This window comes from Dicentrarchus labrax, unplaced genomic scaffold, assembly GCF_905237075.1.
Source record: "Dicentrarchus labrax unplaced genomic scaffold, dlabrax2021, whole genome shotgun sequence".
Classification (NCBI taxonomy): domain Eukaryota; kingdom Metazoa; phylum Chordata; class Actinopteri; family Moronidae; genus Dicentrarchus; species Dicentrarchus labrax.
In genome coordinates this window covers 8,366,272-8,386,417 of record NW_026136720.1, presented here as the reverse complement: position 1 = coordinate 8,386,417, position 20,146 = coordinate 8,366,272, and the positions used below count along the sequence as shown (strand labels likewise).

The following is a 20,146-nucleotide window of genomic DNA, read 5'->3' as shown; positions in this document are numbered from 1 at the left end:
AGGTGAAGTCATCCATAGTTCTGGGTAAGGCTAAAATAAGCTCATCCTAAATAGTGATCATCCTTCAAAGATAGCAAAGCGTGAATTTAGTTTGCAAATGTAAAGCTAAAAGAGGCCACTGTGTTGGAGAAATTAGAGACATTTGTAAATGTGTAACCCCAGTAAATGCGTTTTCTTACAGTCTTTTCAGGCACACAGTCACTAATGTTTTCTCTGCCATGTGGTTCCAGCGACTTTCAGAAAAGAAAAGGTAACAAAATTCTCTCAGGGCCTCTTACCTAAACTGTCAGCACCTCGTTCATCATGATGAAATAAGGAAAACAAATGTTGTGCAACATAACAACACAAGGGAAATTTTCTCCAAAGGTTAAACTATTTTAAGCAACTATAAGAACAATGACTTAAAGCAATTTAACTTTCTCTCTGTGGGCTTGTGAGTGTGTTTGAATCCATGCCTGTGTATATGTCTCCTCACGAGTCTGCTTTTCGGCTTGATAGCGCATGTGTTTGAGAGAGGCAGAACAGAGAGGGAAGAGTGCCAATAGGGAATATAAAAGTCATGTTAGCTGTTGTTGGTGTGTGGGTGTGCATTATGCAAATACCTACCTGGTATGAGCCAGGACAGGTAGCCAATTGGAGTTGGATAAGGAAGTTAGGAGGATAAAATACCCATTGTGGTGGGGCAGCACCTAGTGTGTGTGCATGTTTTTTTTCTGTTAATTCAAAGACTGAGCAAGCAGAAGGACTCACCTCATCTCACTGTAAACACGAGTCCTCTAGAGTATTGGAATCTCCAGAAACTGTGTTAATCTCTATTCAGCCGTGTTGAGAGTGGATCTGCGTGAGACGTCTATCAGGCCTGGTCAGACCCCATTCTACTGCTCTGGTAGGCTGCCATATGGTGCTGGGCAACCAGCAGTACTTTTGAAAATGACTGAATGCTGTACGATCAAACTGAAGGTGGTCTAATAGGCTACATGTGTTTTGATGCCATTTAATTCTGAAATGTTTGTGCTTTGCTTTTAACCTGTTCAGTTTAGGGTGCCTTTGCAGGTGTGGAAATTCTGGAAAAATATAGAGAATTTTTTTAAATTTCCAAAAAACATTTACACAACTACACAGAAAATATTTTTCTTATTTTTTTGATTGTGGGTTTAAACCTCTGGCTGTGATTATCTGTACAATCATACTGAACGGCATCTCAAATATTCAACAAAATTTTGACAAAGAATGTAGAATTGTGATTAATGCTATGCATAATAATGTATTAACTTTAATATATTCCCCTGTACTTACAATAATTCAGCATATTTCACACTGTCAACCTGTCCTCCCTCTGTTTCAGCTGTTGTCACAGAAAGGTTGCATATTCAATGCCAGTGAATCAACCTCAGTTTCAATTATGTGTTAGTTTCAAAAACAAATTTTACAGTCAATAGATTAAATAGAAAATAAAGCAAAACTGGAGAGAATTAAAAGAGAAACGCTAACAACCTAGTTAGGTTCAGTACTGCCATAAGAAGACAGTTGACACAATGCTCATGTGAACTTCTTAAGATAAGCATTGCTTATCTCTTTACATCATCACAAAGGCATAAGTAGTGGAGTGATTTTTTTTTCTTTATGACTCAGTGAACAGGATATTGATCTTTCTATTTTTTTCGCTACGTGATTGTTGCATTTACAGAAACTACTTGCTGCCTGGTTGATAAGACACCTGCCTGGCAGTCGTTGACAACAGTGAGGGTTAACACACAGCATGGCAGATTGTCAGCTAAAGAGCCATTCTACCTTGGCATGACAGCATGTGTCACCTATCTGCTAGGAAAATCACATTCAGGGATCTTGACTAGGTTGTTATAAAGCTGATTTGCCAGATCTTTAGGGGATTTGGTTGCCTGTCTGTGTGTCTAAGATGTGTTAGGCTGGTAGTACGGTATTTACAGTTGTAATGTGTAACAGGGCTAGGTGTAAATTTGTTTATGACCTACCATAAAGGTGTGCCCAAGATATTCCAGGGAACAGGTGAAGTGTGGGTCATTGAGTAAAGAATTAGATTCACTTTGTTACTTCTATACTATATATCATGATATATAACCTTATATCACTTGAAAAGGGCATGGACTGGGTAAATTGGAATAATGTGGAAATGCGGAGCAGTCATCTATTTTGGCAGCAGTATTAATGAAAACAGTCGCCATTTTGTGTCTCAGTCAGTAACCATTTCCATGTTACTCACATACAGCGACATAAAACTGAATATTGGCAGTGAATAGTGTTAGACATGACTCAGCTATGTGTATTAATCCACCTCCTGCTGGGGAAAACAGTGGAGCTGCTGAAATTCTGACAAGCATTATTTACATGGGATGCAAATATACTTGTGGTTATGTCTGAAGTATGCCTTTATTTACCTCTATATGGAGCGCTGCAAACCCTTAAATACTAACTGAAAACGTGAAACATGAGCATGCAACCTATGCTAAGTAGTAATAAGCAGTTGTAATTATGCAAAATCCGTGTGGAAAATAGAATAATATTAGTAACTTAAACAGCAGGAGCATGTAGGTTAACTTTCTGTTTTGTTTCTGTTACTTAAGGCATTGTAAACATTAGCTGTCATAAACATATGATTGCTGAACAGATTAAATGGCTCTATACTGTGCAACAGGAAAAATAAGCCTCCTTTGAAACATAAAACCCAACTGACCTATGTAAATGAACAGCATGCACAACTTTTCTGACATAGAATTCCTTTGTGTTAATACTTTAGTAACTAGTAGCTACCAGTGGCTCATAAAGGATTGGATTTAATAAATTAACTTACTGTTGCGGTTGATTTGGTAACACAACCGTGGTTACCGCAACAACATCAAGAAAGGTGTATTAATAGTTAGCAGTTAGTATGGTGATAAACATATTGCATTTCCTGTGGCTGCTTCATATTAAAAGCCACCACATGTTTTGCCATTTAATGTGAACTAGCAGCAGCTGGAGTTTCAGTTTGCATTAGCAGAAAACTAATAAAGCTCTGATGTAAAGACAGCGATTAGTAAACAGTAAGTCAGATATCAGTGAGATCACTGTCAGGGTTGCGTGAATAAATATTATCTGAATATTTTGTTAATAGTAAGTAAAATCACAATGTAATGTCAAACATAGTTCTTTTGTGTGCTGTTGGATGCCCTAAAGCAGTACATATTATTGTTTCTTTTTCAACTTATGCAGTAAATTACTCCTCTCCTGCTTTAGCCCCTGGGCCATGGTACATCAGAGTGTAGCAGCTACAATATGAGTGTAACTCCCTCCACCACCCTGGACAGCCAGCTGACCACTACCTGGGGCCCTACTAACTCCTACGCTGATGGTGAGGCTCATGACCCACACTAACACACTCTTAATGAGGCCTATTGTACGCCTTCCTGGCATTATGTGTGCACTCTTCACTGGTGTAAAACAGTTAATTAAATTGTATGAATAATGTCTAAAAATGCCTCAAGAAAATATGCTAATTGTTTTTTCTGCTGAAGGAATCTGATTGCTCTATATTCAACAATCCAGTTCTCTCACTAGTTATGAAACTGCAGTGCAAATTGAAAATCATTCGACAATTAGCAACTGATGTATTGCTTACCTGGTGAGCCCAGAGCTTTGAAACACAAGGCATAAATTAAGGATTCCCGACTGAGAAGTAGCTCAACAGCTCTTTCAGTAAACTGCTCTGCAGATTAATTATTGACAAATACCTTCAGTAGAGGAATTCATGTTTCCCTTATCAGATGAATATGAATTCACAGGCAATGAATTCACTAATGCAGACAAATGCAGTTTTGAGAATGTTTTCTTACACAACCATTGATGACTATTCCCAGTTCCGATGGTGATGTCTGGTTACACAAGTCGCCTGTGGCCTCGGGACTCCCAGCCTCAATTCTGGACTAAGTACCAGGTGTGGGAGTGGCTGCAACAGGTCATGGACATGCATCAGATCGATGCCTCCAACATTCCCTTCCAAAACTTTGATATGGACGGACATCAGCTCTGCAGCCTGAACTACCAGGACTTCATCCGTGCTGCCGGCAGCGTGGGACCCATTCTCTTCCACAGCATCACAGAGCTCAAGTGGGGCGGTGCGTATGAAAGTCTGAGAGGGCAGCTGAAGGGGGAAAAAAGGAAGATGATTAGTCCCAATAAAAGAGAAGCTGGGTCATTTGAGTTGGGTCTGGAATAGACTCTTGCTGAAGTGTTGCTGAGAAGGGATCACAGAGCCGGTCAGGGGTCACACAGCATGGTGCTGTAGAGGGGTGAAAGACTGCTTAAAGCGAGGGAGATGATGGATTTGTTGTTTGCTCTTGCTAGAGTGAGTCTCTTAACAAAGCACAGAAGGGATGTGAAGCTTAGAAACAAGCTGAGAATTGGCTCAAACACAGTTTTGTTTTTTTTTTAATTAGAGTTTGAGAGTTACTGTAAAGAAACTGAAGTTCATAGGCCTCAGGCTCCACCTTTGGGCTTTTAACTATAACTATTGTGTCTAGTATGTGTCTTAGAGGAAGTTAAAGCAAAAAAATTATACCAATTCTTGTGTAACATAATGTGGTCAATGGCATTTCAAAACAACAGCCATGAGAGAAGACCAGGCACAACAGGTTTAACCTCCATTCATTACACCAAATTCAAGGGAAACCAAACTAGAGCACAGTGCTGCTATTGTTCTTGCTGGCTGTAAGAAACCAGCTCAATTTATTGGGACAAGGTATTTCATTATTACACATGACATACTATTGTCAAACTCTTTGTTGTACCTGGGTATAATTACCTTAAAAACGTAAACACTGGGGGAATTGTTAGTGTCAGAGGTTTCCAAATTTTTCTATTAGATTTCCTTATGTTGCTTCCTCATGAAAAAATGTTACTCTTGTTGTTTATTCTAACAACAAAAAAGAAAGTGTTGGCAATTTTCAAAAAATCTTTCACTCCTATTATGAAAATAGCAAATGTTTTAGCTCTGCTTGCACAGGAAACACAGCACAATCCTGTTTGGGGCTGTGAAACAATCTCTGCGTTATGCCATAAAGCAATCCAAAAAGACTTCCTACAAATCTGCAGGAAATCTCAGACTGCTTCACAGTGTAAAATGCAATTTAGCGCCCTAAAGAAGCTTTCAGTACTTTGTGCAAGGATTTGGTTCATAGCTGTCTGATGTCTCACCATGAATGTGAATAATCAATATTCAGATATTACACAACACTGACAAATTTAATTCCCGGATTTCACATTTCCTTTTTCCTTCTCATCCCTGCACAGGGCAGTGCCATGTTGAAATAGGGCAACTGGAACTCAAACCAGAATGTAAGTCTTGAATCTCTCAAATACATTATTAGTCAAGACATAAATACAATGTCAGCTCAGATATGCTTGCCTACAGTTTCTCAAATAAATGAAATTAACTATTATGTACTAATGGTACTAATACTAATACTAATAAATTCTGCTTCCACCTACCTTTTTTCCCTTTACAGTAGACTTTTCCTGTCCATTCCCAGATGTCAGCTATCCACCTGGAGGTATTGTAATTACGGCAATCTGCTGCATTCTTTCTATTAATGATCCATTCAATTCACATAACAAATTAATTAAATGTTGACTCTTTCTTCTTCTTTCCCCTTTTTTCCTTTGTTAACTTAGAAATCTATGATCCCTCAGTTCACCACCTAGCGCCTGCTGTCTCTCCAACCCTTTCTAGCCCTGGTGAGGAAATAACTATGCATAACAATTCACAAACACTACATGTTCACACTTTTTCATTTTTTTATTGGAACCGCAAAATAAGTAACAGTGAAAATAACTAGATAAAAGGATTCAACAGTAATTCAATTTCTTTCTCTCAGATATCAAAAGGTCTTTCAGTCGTCCTCATCAGGTCAAAAAACACAGTAAGTCAGCACATCTTTGCCCATCACAGTTCGACACTTGCATGACATGAAAATTAAATTAAATAAACTCACCATTCTCATTACTTTCCCCACAGACCCAAGGGGGACACACTTATGGGAGTTCATCAGGGACATTCTGCTGAACCCAGAGCGAAACCCAGGGCTGATCAAGTGGGAGGATCGGACAGAAGGGGTTTTCCGCTTCCTTAAGTCAGAGGCAGTGGCACAGTTATGGGGCAAGAAGAAGAATAACAGCAGCATGACCTACGAGAAACTAAGTCGGGCAATGAGGTACACCTGTTATCACACACGGTTATATGAATACAAAAGCAGTCAACAAGTTGTCAGTCATTGAAAAAAATGGCTGCAGGTGTTTTGAAAAGTATTTGAGTTGAGATCTGATAAGAAAGTCGTAACACTTTAGCTCTCATTGATTTTAATGTTTAATGCCCATTGTATTCAGTAGAGACTGTGGCCACTAAATTCTATCATGTAGGTTGTTACTTAGATTTTTCTTCATGTAACTTTCCCCACATAGGAAGTGAAACTCGTCTGCACGTTCAATACAACACGACTCCCTACATGTACACACTGGTCTTCTTTTGTTTGGTAATAGCTTGTAAAATCTGTGATGAGGAAGAAATTCCACACCGCATTGTTCTTAATCCAATTTACTTAAGCACCTTACAAGTCACTTGCTACTGAAGAAAGCATACTGTAACAACTAAGAAATGCATTTTGAAACAACTTCTGATGCTTATATAGGTGACATCATTTAAAAAAAACAGGGAACACAACCCTTTAAAACTCACATTTCCCATTGCTGATGGACTAATGTTTTTCTACATGTTTTCACTTTTCTCCCAAATGAACTGAAATGGCCTTAAAAAATCTTCCTGGCTCCCACAATAGTCACAGCTTTACATTCAAATGAGCTAATCTAATGAGCTTAATTTCATTGTAGTGCAAACCACTGGGAACTACAAAATGTGCCCACAGGTATTGTCACTGTGACCACAAAGCTGATTTTCTTTTTACCGTGGTGCAGCAGAAGGATTTGCAGCTTGATGGCATCACCAAACAGATTGCTACTCTCTGTTATGAATAACAAAAGCAGGGAGTAACAACCAAACTAGCACCGTTTCATTTAATTTGAATTCATGTGGCTGAACTTAGAGGAAATTTTAAACATATTTTGAAAGATAAGCCTTGCCAAACAACGGGGAAACTGAGGGAACTTGTAACTCTACAGACAAAGTTATCTATCGTCCATTTGATGAAGACAAAACAAAACATCAAATTTAAGCCTGGAATAATTGATAGCTCTATCCACACACTTTAATTACATATTGGATATGGTTAAGGTATTCTGATAAAAGCAGTAACTAAATATCTGATACGTTTGCTTTAACAAAACATACTAATAATTAATTTTGAATAATCAAACTGAATAGGACGAAACTCTAAAAAGTGAAAAAAAGAGAAACACAATTTTTCACATGAATTCAAGAGTTAAAGGATAAGGCTGAAATGTATTTTTGTTATTGTCAACAAAGCTTATGAAAAGACCAAAACCCATTAAGACATTAGTCTTTCTCTCAGTGCTTCCTGACGTCAGCAGCCTTTTGTCCATTGGTTTCTACTGAAGACATAAATCTTTAAAAATAGAAATTAAATATATACTTTTTCCCCCCAAAGGTTTGAGCAAACATTACTCATCCTGGAGAAAATAGGGACTATTTTTAGTTGTGAAGTGTCCATGTTGCTTCGATACACAGACAGTACTTGTTAGTAAGCCAGACTAAGAAAACACTTATAGATACTGTAGATACATGGTTGTAATTGTATCTGATTCAGAACATATTCACTTAATGTGCAGGTCCTAAAAGAGAATAAACTCGAGCAATTCAATGAATCGACTGCATCATAGAGTGTTACACATGCATTTTTCCATGGTATTTACAATGTCAGACATGTTTTCATAACCTGACTGCGCCAGATGGTTTATTGCACAGAACCATGTGAGAAGTTGTGGTTGGAAACTCTTTGGAAAAGGGCAAGGGCTTTCAAAACAATACTTGGCAGGTGATTGGATGAACCATCTGTCTATCACTTTTTATAATGGACTAACTTCAACCAATCAGATCAACAAACCACATAATGTAGTCAAACTCTTACCTGTGGTTTGAACACGAGTGCATAGCTTGAAGCCTAGCAATATGGATTGTCGTGTGATCTCATGATTTAACCATCTCGCAGCAGCTGCCTAGCAAGGTTTTAGACGTTTTAGATGAATTCATTTTGAAATGAATTTACCAGTCACTTTATCTGTCCTCTTTTACAGATATTACTACAAAAGGGAAATCCTAGAACGAGTGGACGGACGCAGACTGGTTTACAAGTTTGGAAGGAATGCAAGAGGATGGAGGGAGTCAGAGAAGTGACAATTTCATTAATTTATGTTTTGTTTGATGCTGTATTCAAATGTGTTGTTTTATTGTAGTTTTCGTTGATTGTTTTTGATAAAGATATGTTTGAACTGTTTACACTTTGTTGATAATTGTGTTTGCCTCATTTTTTCTTTAAATTTATCCCTTTATTTTGACACTGCACTGAGATGTTGTTCACTGTGCCTTATTAAAAACAGGCTTTTTATGCCAGTATGATAGCAGTCATCACACACGTGTGTTTACACAAGATCCCACTGAAGAAAAGGATATCAAAAACTGCCAAAAGCTAGCATAAAACATTATGAATCCTGTTGTTCTTACATGTTATAAAATACTTTCTGCATGTCCCAAAGGAGCACATGTTGATAGCAGTCAAAACACATGTGGCAACAGATATATGTATGTTGAGTGTTTTGACACGTATACTGTGAAGTGTCCTTTGGGAGGAATCCCTGCAGAAAAAAACAACATTAAATAATGATAAAGTAGCGTTCCATAATGCACAATGCAACAGGGAAGTGCAAGAATACATAAATAAGCAATACGTTTTGTGTGACATTTATTTTGCATTTATTGAGCTGTAAAGAAAGCGTGTAAATGTTTGTCGATGTTTAATACAAATAAAGTTTGTGATTGTTTTTATTTCATGAAAGTCTTCAGAATTACGTGTGTACAATTTAGGTGTAATTGTGTAAATCAAGAAGAGGACAATCCCTGTGACTTTTAATTATTATGAGACAAAGAAATATTCTTCCAAGCAATCGTATCAACTGGCATTTTGAGTTCAATCTATCACCTAAATTGCAGCTCTTCTTGCGCAGACTTGATCAATACTGTCTATCCACAGTGTGACTTAGATCTATAAGCCTTTTTCCCAGTCACTCTGTTACAAGCTCGACTTTGAAAAGCCATGCACTAAGAGATAGTGTAGGTCATTTTTGTTTTATCATGACAGTGTGAAATGCCACCCAGTTAAGTGTTCGCCTGTGCGTGCCATAGCTGCCATGCTGGCTCCTGCAGGCAGCAGACCAACGAGACTAGATGGCCAATAGTGATAAAAGCACTGTCAGTAAAGGGCTTCTTTCTTTGGCATGTGTCCACAAGCAAATCCTTGTCTAATCTTCATTTCAGTTTATCTGGCTTTTATAACCGTTCTTTACATAGCGTGGCATTGATTGTCACCATGTTCTGTTATTATCTTTACTGATGGCTTCCAAAATTTGCCCACTGCACCGCTGCATCCTATTCAGTTTTGTCGCTGTGCACTCACACGCATCAGTGTCATCAGCTAACAGTGCCATGATGCGAACTGAAGGAAATGACACCACATGTCATTATCGAGAACAATCTTCTAGTATCAAGTCTGATGGGATCTGCAAACAATTAACAGGGCATTTCTTCCTGGTAGCAGGGAAGCATTTTTGATTAGAGGAGTTTGCTATAATTTTGTTTTCCGTTGACGATTTGATGAAATACATAGAGACGATATAACCAGTGACTGCTCCTGATTGGACTGAGATAATAGCTACTGATTGCAATATTGTTATATTATATGAAAAAGGAAGCAAGCAATTTAATTCAAAATGAAGTGCATATCCATTATATTCCATTGTTTAGATTCTGCAATGTGACATTATTCACACGGAGCAATCACACTTTTTTAAACCAGCTCCGGCCAATTTAATGCATGTTAAAAAAAACAAAGATTCCCTTTTGTAAATTAATTCTTATTGTGTAAGTTCTAAATCTTTAAATAATGGCAGGACATAGTGTTTGACAGATGTGAAGCAAAGTACAACTGTTAAGCAGCCACAGACAAATGAGGTAAAGCAATATGAATAGGATTTGTGTATTATTTACCTCAGATGTTTCATTGCAGTTGACTACCATGCCATTAAGACTTTATGTATTGTACATGAACATTAATATAACACAAAGAGATGAACTAATGCTATTTTCTATCTAACCTCAGAGGTACTGAGAAACAACTGAAATGTGGCTCCAGCTTTACATTTGAATAACATGGATGCTGTAAGTTTTGATATGAGGGTGAGTGTTTGATGTAACTAAGTAAAGATAAGTGAACAGTTAGGCAAATCTAACCTCTGCAGCACAAAGAGATGGGAGTTTGATTTCCCTAACAGACCACTGTCCTGTGAATGCAAACCCAGCCTTTACATACCCCCAGTGTGTGAGGATCTGATTCAAATGAGATATCAGCCTTTAATATGCATAATGATATATGTGAGGATTTATGTGTGTGAGTCACTGATGCCTATACCTTCAACAATCCTTGAGAATCAACTGTGAGTGAGTGAAGCTGAAGAGCACTCTTCTCAGAATATTTGGGAAAGCACCGTTAAACCAGCGGAACAACTACAGTAATGGCTAAGGGCAAACATGCACCCAGACCGGTTGTAATAGATCTGGGAAGGAAGAAAAAGCACACAAAATGCAGCTGGGATATTTAATCCACGTGTCTCACTTTAGTGGTGAGTGTTGGTTTTTGCATATCAACTGTTATAATAGCACCAGTGTAGACAACTGTCTGGGAAGATGACAACAGTGTATGCAGGTAAATATATATTTGCCTTCTGCACTGTGTGTTACACTATACTGCACAGATGAAATGGTGGCTGCCCAAGTGCTTTATCTCTTATTGCCAGAAAATTATTTTCAGATTTGAATGAGCCATGCAAGGGCTATTTTATTATTTAAAAATGGAGAACATTAATTCAATCAGATAGATGCTGGAGGAAGAACAGGGAAGTGATGAAAGATAGCCTTAGCATGGGCATAAAGACAGCCAGCTGGGATTTTGTGTCTGTGTCCTGTGACTGCTCAGTGGGGCTATTGTGTTCTCTCAGCAGATACACAGCCCCAGCTTATCAGGCCCCCTTATCATTTTCTCTTCACACTCAAATGGACCTGTGAGGCATTCAGCCCAAACTGTGAGCTGGACAGATTAGAACTGCGTCACTAATGCAGCTTTACTTTTTGGGGGGACTGCGTTGCATCTCACCGCCTTGTTAATAACACGAAACTTTATAGTCTTATGAAAGACGAAGTAACATATGATTGAGGGTATAATTCAGAGAATTTTCAAAGTTTAAATCTGGTAATATTTGTGAAAACAGTTAAGAATCAAACTCTTCGCACATTTGCAGAATTTGACACAAAACCTGAAGTCACTTTACATTAATAATGAAATTCAATTCAATTTCAGTTCAATTCAATTTTATTTGTATAGCGCCAATTCACAACAGAAGGTATCTCAGGACACTTTTCAAATAGAGCAGGTCTAGACCGAACTCCTTATAACATTATTTACAGAGACCCAACAGTACCACCATGAGCAAGCACTTGGCGACAAGGGCAAGGAAAAACTGTATTGGTAATGGCAATCTTGCACGACCATGGCAGGAGGCTCCACGAGGATCGATAAGAACCTGCGAGACGAGAAAGCACAAGAACTCCGGGGAAGAAGTGAAGTTAGTAACATGCATTAATGGGACATGAATGAGTGCAGAAAGAGAGAGGAAAAGAGGAGCTCAGAGCACCATGGGAAATCCTCCGATAGTCTAGGCCTATAGCAGCATAACTAAGGGATGATTCACTCACCTGATCCAGCCCTAACTATAAGCTTTATCAAAGAGGAATGTCTTAAGCCTACTCTTGAAAGTGGTGAGGGTGTCTGCCTCCCGAACCACAAATGGAAGCTGGTTCCACAGGAGAGGAGCTTGGTAACTGAAGGCTCTGGCTCCTGTTCTACTTTTAGAGACTATAGGAACCACAAGTAGCCCAGCATTCAGAGAACGTAGTGTTCTAGAGGGGTACAGGAGAGATGTGATCTCTTTTCCTAGTTCCTGTCAGTACTCGTGCTGCAGCGTTTTGAATTAATTGGAGCATTTTAATGGACTTATTGGGGCAACCTGATAATAAAGAGTTGCAGTAATCCAGCCTAGAAGTAACAAATGCATGGATTAGTTTTTCTGCATCTGTCTGTGATAGGATGAATATTATTATTCATAAATAAATTTGATGCTCAAGTCTCTGTAAAAGAATATCCTGATCAATGGTGTCAAATGCAGCACTAAGATCTAATAATACAAGTACAGAGACAAGTCCATTGTCTGTAGCAATCAAAAGGTCTTTATTAACTTTAACCAGAGCTGTCTCTGTGCTGTGATGAACTCTAAATCCTGACTGAAATCCTCAAATAAATTATTGTTATGTAAAAAGTCCCATAACTCTTTGGCGACCACTTTCTCCAGAATCTTAGAGAGGAAGGGGAGGTTAGAAATCGGTCTATAGTTGGCTAAAACCCCTGGGTCAAGAGTGGGCTTTTTAAGAAGGGGTTTAATTACAGCTACTTTAAAGGACTGTGGTACATATCCTGATAATAAAGAAAGATTAATCATATCCAGTAAAGAAGTGCCAATTAAGGGTACGACTTATTTAAGCAGCCTAGTTGGGATCGGATCCAACAGACAGGTTGATGGCTTTGATGTAGAAATTACTGAAGTTAACTGATGAAGATCGATAGCAGAAAAACAGTCTAAATATATATCTAAGTTTACATTAGTTAAAGTTCCTGAACTTGGAGAGCCACTGATAACTGTTGATGGCAGTTGGTGATTAATTTTCTCTCTAATAGTAATAATTTTATTATAAAAGAAGCTCATAAAGTCGTTGCTACTTAAGGTTATGGGGATATGTGGCTCAATAGAGCTGTGGCTCTCTGTCAGCCTGGCTACAGTGCTGAAGAGGAACCTAGGGTTGTTCTTATTTTCTTCTGTTAGTGCTGAATAATAGGCTCCTCTGGCATTATGGAGGTCCTTTCTATAGGTTTTAAGATTATCTTGCCAAATTGAGCGATATTCTGATAATTTGGAAGACCGCCATTTCCTTTCAGATGTCCTAGCTATTTGCTTTAATTGGCGGGTTTGGTGGTTGTACCACGGTGCTAGTTTCCTATGTTTTAGTAATTTCCTTTTTATAGGAGCGATAGAATCTAATGTTCTTCGTAGTGAGCCTGCAGCACTATCAACAAGATTATCAATTTCGGAGGGACTAAAGTTATTATAGGACTCTGTTAAATTCAGACATGGCATTGAGATTTCTTTTCTGCATTTTCGATGAGACAAAGACACGAGGAAGTATTCATGATGATGCAAAGATATGTTTTTATGATGCCAATTTCCTGCTCAGATTTTCGGACTTTACATCAACATGTTTCCCACATGTACTTTTGAGCATTAACTCACCCAAATATTTCCTTGTTTGCACACACATTGTCACAAAACCGTGGTCTTTCATGGGAACAATGCAAAACCTGATATGTTAAAGGTAAAGAGTTCAGGGCTGGATTTATTGGTTGTTGGAAGAAACTAAAGGATCATTCAAAAGGGTTTCTTTAAAATGTGGCATTTATTTATAAATATTGGACCGATAATAGGCTGCAATAATATATTTTTTGTGGTCAACAGAGCTTTTTTTCTTTTTTACTGCACTTTGATGTGTCTGTGTGTCAGTGTAACTAATCACATTAATGATGGCTCCATTCCAAACTATATTTATAAGTAAGCAAGCATGCGCAATAACAGGTTTCTTGGACTGACAAATCTAAATGAAATGCAGCCATCATTCTTGTTATTAATTAACCTATGCTTTCCGTGCTATGACAGGTCAGAATATCTGCAGGAGGAAATGATCTATTACTTGTGAAAGCAGTGCACTTCTGTGACAAATGTTAGGCACACACACACACACACACACACACACACACACACACACACACACACACACACAGAGTGAGAGAGAGAGAGAGAGAGAGAGAGAGAGAGAGAGAGAGAGAGAGAGAGAGAGAGAGAGAGAGAGATACAGAGATACAGAGAGACAGGAATGATTCATGCTACACCCAAATGACTCAGTATTAACATGTTGTTGTGTTAATAGAGTCAGACAGATTGTTCTTTGTGTTTATATATAAAATCAGAATTTTACATACAATCATTCTGGCAATGACACACCAACAACCATAAAACAGGTGAAGTTAAACTATCACAAGACTTGTTTGGTCAGCAAGAATTTAAAAAAGATCATGTTTGCTCTTAAAAATCAACAAAAAGGACATCAGTGTATAATATTTGAGACTACTATCTTCATGTGACAATTATATGGATTACATATCTTAAATTACAGACTTTAATCTCTATATTTCTAATTCACGTTTTGTAGTAATCTACAGATGAATTACCAGGTGTCTACATAATATTATATTGTCAGATAATATATGTTACTGACATCATTTGAACATTATACAGTCTTTATTCGTAGTTTAATTTAATCAGCCCATATAATGTCCAACAATACAATTCCATGTTCAAGTTTTAAACACAGAACTACTTTGTACAGGAGCCTTTGAACATATTTACCAGCAGAGGTCAGTATATCACTGAGCACTGCGGATGGCGACCGCTTCAACACAGCAGAACAACAGTACATAGGGCGTCGAAGGACCCAAAAGGCTTACTTCTTTTTAGCCCGCTCATTTATCTCTAAATAAACCAATAAAACATTTTCCATACAAGTTAAATAGCTCACAAATCACCAGACATGCTTAAAATTTAGCTGCAGCTGATACTTCTCACAAGACTAATTCCAATCTTAAATCGATGCCATCCTTCAGGCACTTTGCATGGACGCGTCTCACGGACGGAGGACGACAACATGGCGGCCTCCTTGCGTCTGGGTCGTCAAGGGATTTTATTTGGCCTCAAATTATCTCAAGTGAATAAATGTTTATGGGCCACACAACCATGGCAGGAGCATGTGAGACACTTCTTCCAGTCGCCATGGTTCCTCGGTAAGTGTTGACAGTGTAACAGACGGATAGCGTTTGTCCTTGTCTCTGCTGCTAGCCGCTGACATTTGCTATCATCCTTTCCTACACTTCACCGTGTAAATAGGTCACTTTGTTATCGTTTTTCATACCGTTAAAACTATTAACAGTGGCGTTGAATGGAAGCCTGAAGAGTCAGGGGTTTAACTTTTCGGTTTACAGGATAGCGGGGTCTATGAATGACTGGGAATTGCATGGTGTTCCCTTTATAACAGCGATGATTTTATCCCGCCTGTGGTTTCTCACATTTCCAGAACTGAAGAGCCTTTTTCACAGCAGACATTTTGACTTGTCATAGTAGCAAATCACATGTTAGTAAAAGAAAAAAAATCTATTTGAATTAGGGATGCACATGACTTTTTTTAAAAAAAAACCGATACCGATAACCGAGAACTTCCAGCTCCTAAAGGCCGATACCGATAACCGATAACACACACACACATATACATATACATATACATATATATATGATCATGGCCTAAGATCATGACATTAATACTATGAACAAACACGCTCTTTAAATGGAGATAGGCCTGTTTATTTTTTCCAAACTATTGGCAAGCCTCTCAAAAAAAATAAAGGCCCCTTGAACTGATGCAAATACATGCAAACTGAAAGAGTGCATTCCAGAAGTTCAAAAAAATAAATATATATAGAAAATTGATGCACTGACACAAGTTAGATTCGAACGTTTCTATACAAACAGAATCTGAAAAAGTGCATTCCTCAGTAACAATAAATAAAATGTGCATAATGCACTGACACAAGTTAGACTGAAAAAGTGCATTCCAACAAAAAAATTAAGTTTAAATGAGTTTGGCTTATGGTTCCATTCAAATGAACACCTTTTCACTAAAGTAAAGGAGGTTCAGTTGTTTTATCGAGACAGAGAGAGAGCGAGAGTTTTATTTACTTACTTAATGAAATGTATGAAATTGTTCTTATGTAATTTATTTGTAGCTTTGGCAATATTGTTGTTTTACATTCATGTCAATAAAGCTGATTTGAGTTGAATTGAGAGAGAGAGAGAGAGAGAGGCTCCACCGAAGTGATGGCTTAAGTTTCAGGTGACTTATCAGGTTTGACGTATTGAAGCTCGTGCTACTTTTACCTCCTCGTGGAACTTGCTTGGAACATTTGTTACAAATAACAAGCGACCTGTCTTCTTCAGAAACTTTGAAAAAGTCCCACACAATCGACGCCATGCATTCACGGTTTGACGGAAATTCCCTGTTCCCACGTTTGCTAGTCGTTATTTCGGCCATTTTAAGTTCATGTTTCTATTGTTTATGTGTAACATGTGGAAAAATACTGTGGATATCAATTCAAGTCAGCAACTACCAAGAGTTAACGAGTTCTTTTCGACATGAGGGGGTATTCTTGAATTTTCACAGTCAGAAAGAGTTTTTCTGATTATGCCAACGTCACTTGAACGCATCATTCACTGCGGGGCATTCAGGTCTCATAGTGAGAGCGGGGCACTGCTGTGCTGACAAAATGATATATGTTATCGGGGCTATTCGTCATGATATCGGACTTATCGGTATGACGTAATCATTTCCTGTTATCGGCCCGATAATTATCATGCACCCCTAATTTAAATGTCCCAGTACGATGTAAAAGTGAGCTAACATGCACAATAATAGGTCCCTGAAAGCAGCTCAATAGAAGCCATTATTAATTAATCGTATCAATGCCTGTGCTTTTAAGTTAAAGCCCTATTGAATCCAGTGGTCAAACTATTATAATCTTATCTGGAATATTGGCATAGTTAGTAATGTGCAACATAATCGAGATGGATAATGTTGATGGGGTTCAAATAGGTCATTTTGTCCTTCCTCCTGTTATCTTCTGTGGTCTTGTTAACTGTATTTCACTACTGCATTATAATAAAATGTGTGGATACAAATGGCAAATGGATACAGTCAGGGTTGGGAGATGATAGAAATACTGTGCATGGTATGAAAATTGAATTGAATCGTTTACATTTGTTGGTTCAGTATTGAATTCTACTGTATTATTGTCATTTAAAAAAAAAATACAGACTAACACTACTGTGTTAGTAGATTATTGTATTGAAAATATAGGACATCATCTTGAAATCACTGTTTATAGTGTCATAGTTTATTGCTTCAGTTTGGGAGGAAGATCAGTCTGGAAAAAGTAGCCGGTATTTACCACCACTAATAGGAACAGATAAAGAGTTGAGGGAAGTTAGTACTGCAGTTTGATGTGTCTCAGCAGGAAAAGCAGAGGTTAACTAACCACATTAATGATGGCTTCATTCCAAACTGTGCAAGCATGAACGATTCCAGGTTTCTGGAACTGGCAAACCTAAATGGAATGCAGCTATCATTCATTTATTAATTGTACGTCTTGCTGTGATGTGTCAGAATGTCTGCAGGGCAATAAAGGTCTATTCCTTATGAAAGCATGCACTTCTGTGACATAATGTTATGCATACACTCAAAAACAGAGAGTAATGATTCATGCTACGTCTGAATATTTTTTTATTTACATGTTAACTGCTTTTTGATTTGACATGCAATAAACATTTAACATGTTATTAATTTATAACACATTCTTAATTTTTCAGAGCCTGAAAGAAAATGTGAAAAAATAAGTAACAAAACGTTGATGCTATTGGATGTTAGTCTTCCAAACACACACAAGTTTTGTGACATTACCAGCAATCCAGCAGATGGCAGCAGCACACAACATAGCCACAGACCACACAAGATCTGTAAACTTGTATGGCAAGATTGGTTTACTGACAGGAAGCAAAGGCATAAAACCTAACATGGCCTCTTAAAGACCTAATTTAAGAAAGAAAACTCTCAGTCATTGCTTCCTTCACATACTTTACTTTGATGTGTTGTAGTTGGGGCATTCTTGTCTCATTCTTGTCTCATACTCATAAGCCTTTATTTGTTTCAGTATACTTATGCTGAAATTAATATCTCTTAGTTCTGAAAATAATATGAATCATATAAGCATATCTAGAAAATAAAATGGGTCTTTCAAAACCTTCCTTCGACAGATGTCAATATATGCAGTCTTCATTTTTTACTTTTTTTTAAAAACTTTTTATTTCAGATAGCCTAGATAAAGTGTTATGTTTCAGTACATATAATTCACTTTTCAGAATGTTTTATTCTTCATGTATGGTACTGATTAATACTAATTTGCACTTGCACAAGTTACTCAAAATTGCTTTTGATCTTTTTTGATCTTTATTCTTATAATTTAATTTAGTTCTTATGGAAAATATTTAAGAACTCTCTGCCTGTGGGAGCAGCATCTGATCTCAAGGATATGGTCTTATAAAGTCTATTTGATTTGATAAAAAGGCTCAAACAATATTGACTAGTCCTAAACCCTGCCACATCTCAGTACCCTTTCCTCTGCCTCATGTGTTTACTTTTTCCGACTCTTATGCATTGTATTTATGTCACTTTCTCTTTCTGTACACCATAAATGCCTGCACAAATGTGAGCAGTTAACTGAACATATAGAATACATGACATAAAGGGGTGTTCCTCTTCAGTTCTTCCACGTCTTAGCAATAAGCCTCACTGTTCTATCTGCAGCACTGCAGGCTAGTTGTAGTAAAACAGTGATGCCCCTGCAGTTTGCATTTGTGCTTTCCTCTGGCAGGCTAGAGACCCAGAGTCCAACACATTGCTGTGAGCCAGTCGAACCCTGGCCTTCTGAGTGACTGCAGCTAGTGACAGTAGCTCAAAGTCTTGCGAGAGTACAAGTGCCTCTGCAGCCTCTGGTGCAGTGTCAACCAGGATAAAAATTACATAAGTGACCTGCCAGCCTTCTTCTGTCAGAGTGGCACCGTCTCTTCCAAGCACAGTTGAACATATTGCACCCCCTGAGGCCTTGTTGCAGCCAAACACTGCTACCTCTGGGCGTGTCATTTATTTTGACATTCACATAGCTGAGTTGATGCCTGTAGGAAGGTTCTGAATATGATTGTTATGGAAATATTTCTGCTTTAGTTGTAAGCCTCCTGCTCTAAATAGTCTTATTCTCTTTCTATCCTGCAGGTGTCAGCGCAGTCAAAGTGCAAATGCCTGCACTCTCCCCCACCATGGAGGAGGGAAACATAATCAAATGGCTGAAGAAGGAAGGTAAAAGAAACACACGACTTCATTTCCCAGATCATGTTATCGCACTTTGCTTGACTTCTTCTCACTAACCTGATTAAGCAGTTTACTGTGTATCAGGGTAGTCAGAAGAGTTAAAGCAGGTTGGTCCAAATGTATGTAATTCTCATTGTAACACCCTCTGCATCTGTGCTCATCAGATTTAAAAGCCAAATTTATCCGACAACCATGGACCAACGGTTGCACTCATCATTTACATGATGATGTCATTTTGCTCTGTAAGGCGGAGGCCTGAGCGCTGAAGCACCTGAGGGCCTCTGGTGGCTAATTGGCTCAAAGAAACACAGCAGTCACTATTCATCACTGCTTAGCAACTCTGCTCAGCCAGGCGCCTCAGCCGCACTCTCATTTATCACGAAGCAGCATACTGAATTCTGATTGGCTGCTCCGCTGTGTTGCCATGTGCTTCTGTGACTTGGGGTGAGATATGTACGTGTGTGTAAGCGAGAAGGGGAAAGAGGGGAAAGATAAATTCTCACATCCGGGTTTCTACTTTATACGCCTAAATTCATCTCTATAGCTGACAAAAAGCACTTGTGATGATAATGGGATTTGTAGTGTGGAAAACCACCTATTTTATAGCTAAATTCCTAAATTCCTGAATATAACATAAAATTAAAATGGAATGGTAAAATAAGCTGTTTTTTTTTGTTTGTTTGTTTTTTTCAAAAACATCAAAACAAT

The 20,146-nt window shown here is 38.1% G+C and overlaps 2 protein-coding genes across 4 annotated transcripts in view; both read left to right on the top strand.

Moving 5' to 3' along the window:
* Positions 1-663: 663 nt before the first annotated feature.
* Positions 664-9,035, top strand: ehf (ets homologous factor). 3 transcript variants are annotated; one of them, XM_051383603.1, is made up of 9 exons: positions 664-886; positions 3,253-3,367; positions 3,873-4,130; positions 5,305-5,349; positions 5,523-5,564; positions 5,686-5,748; positions 5,889-5,933; positions 6,029-6,224; positions 8,278-9,035. In XM_051383603.1, exons 2-9 carry the CDS (start codon positions 3,292-3,294, stop codon positions 8,375-8,377), a joined length of 825 nt encoding a protein of 274 aa, XP_051239563.1. In that variant the 5' UTR covers positions 664-886; positions 3,253-3,291; the 3' UTR covers positions 8,378-9,035. The 3 variants fall into 3 exon arrangements, with proteins under 3 accessions (XP_051239563.1, XP_051239561.1, XP_051239562.1); XM_051383601.1 differs by having other exon boundaries at positions 5,520-5,564; XM_051383602.1 differs by having other exon boundaries at positions 3,229-3,367; positions 5,520-5,564.
* A 5,891-nt stretch (positions 9,036-14,926) lies between these two features.
* Positions 14,927-20,146, top strand: part of pdhx (pyruvate dehydrogenase complex component X) — a 32,349-nt gene continuing 27,129 nt past the window's right edge. Inside the window, exons 1-2 of the mRNA XM_051383582.1 lie at positions 14,927-15,251; positions 19,343-19,426. Coding sequence (XP_051239542.1) covers positions 15,116-15,251; positions 19,343-19,426 — 220 coding nt within the window. The 5' untranslated portion in view covers positions 14,927-15,115. The remainder of the gene's footprint in view (positions 15,252-19,342; positions 19,427-20,146) is intronic.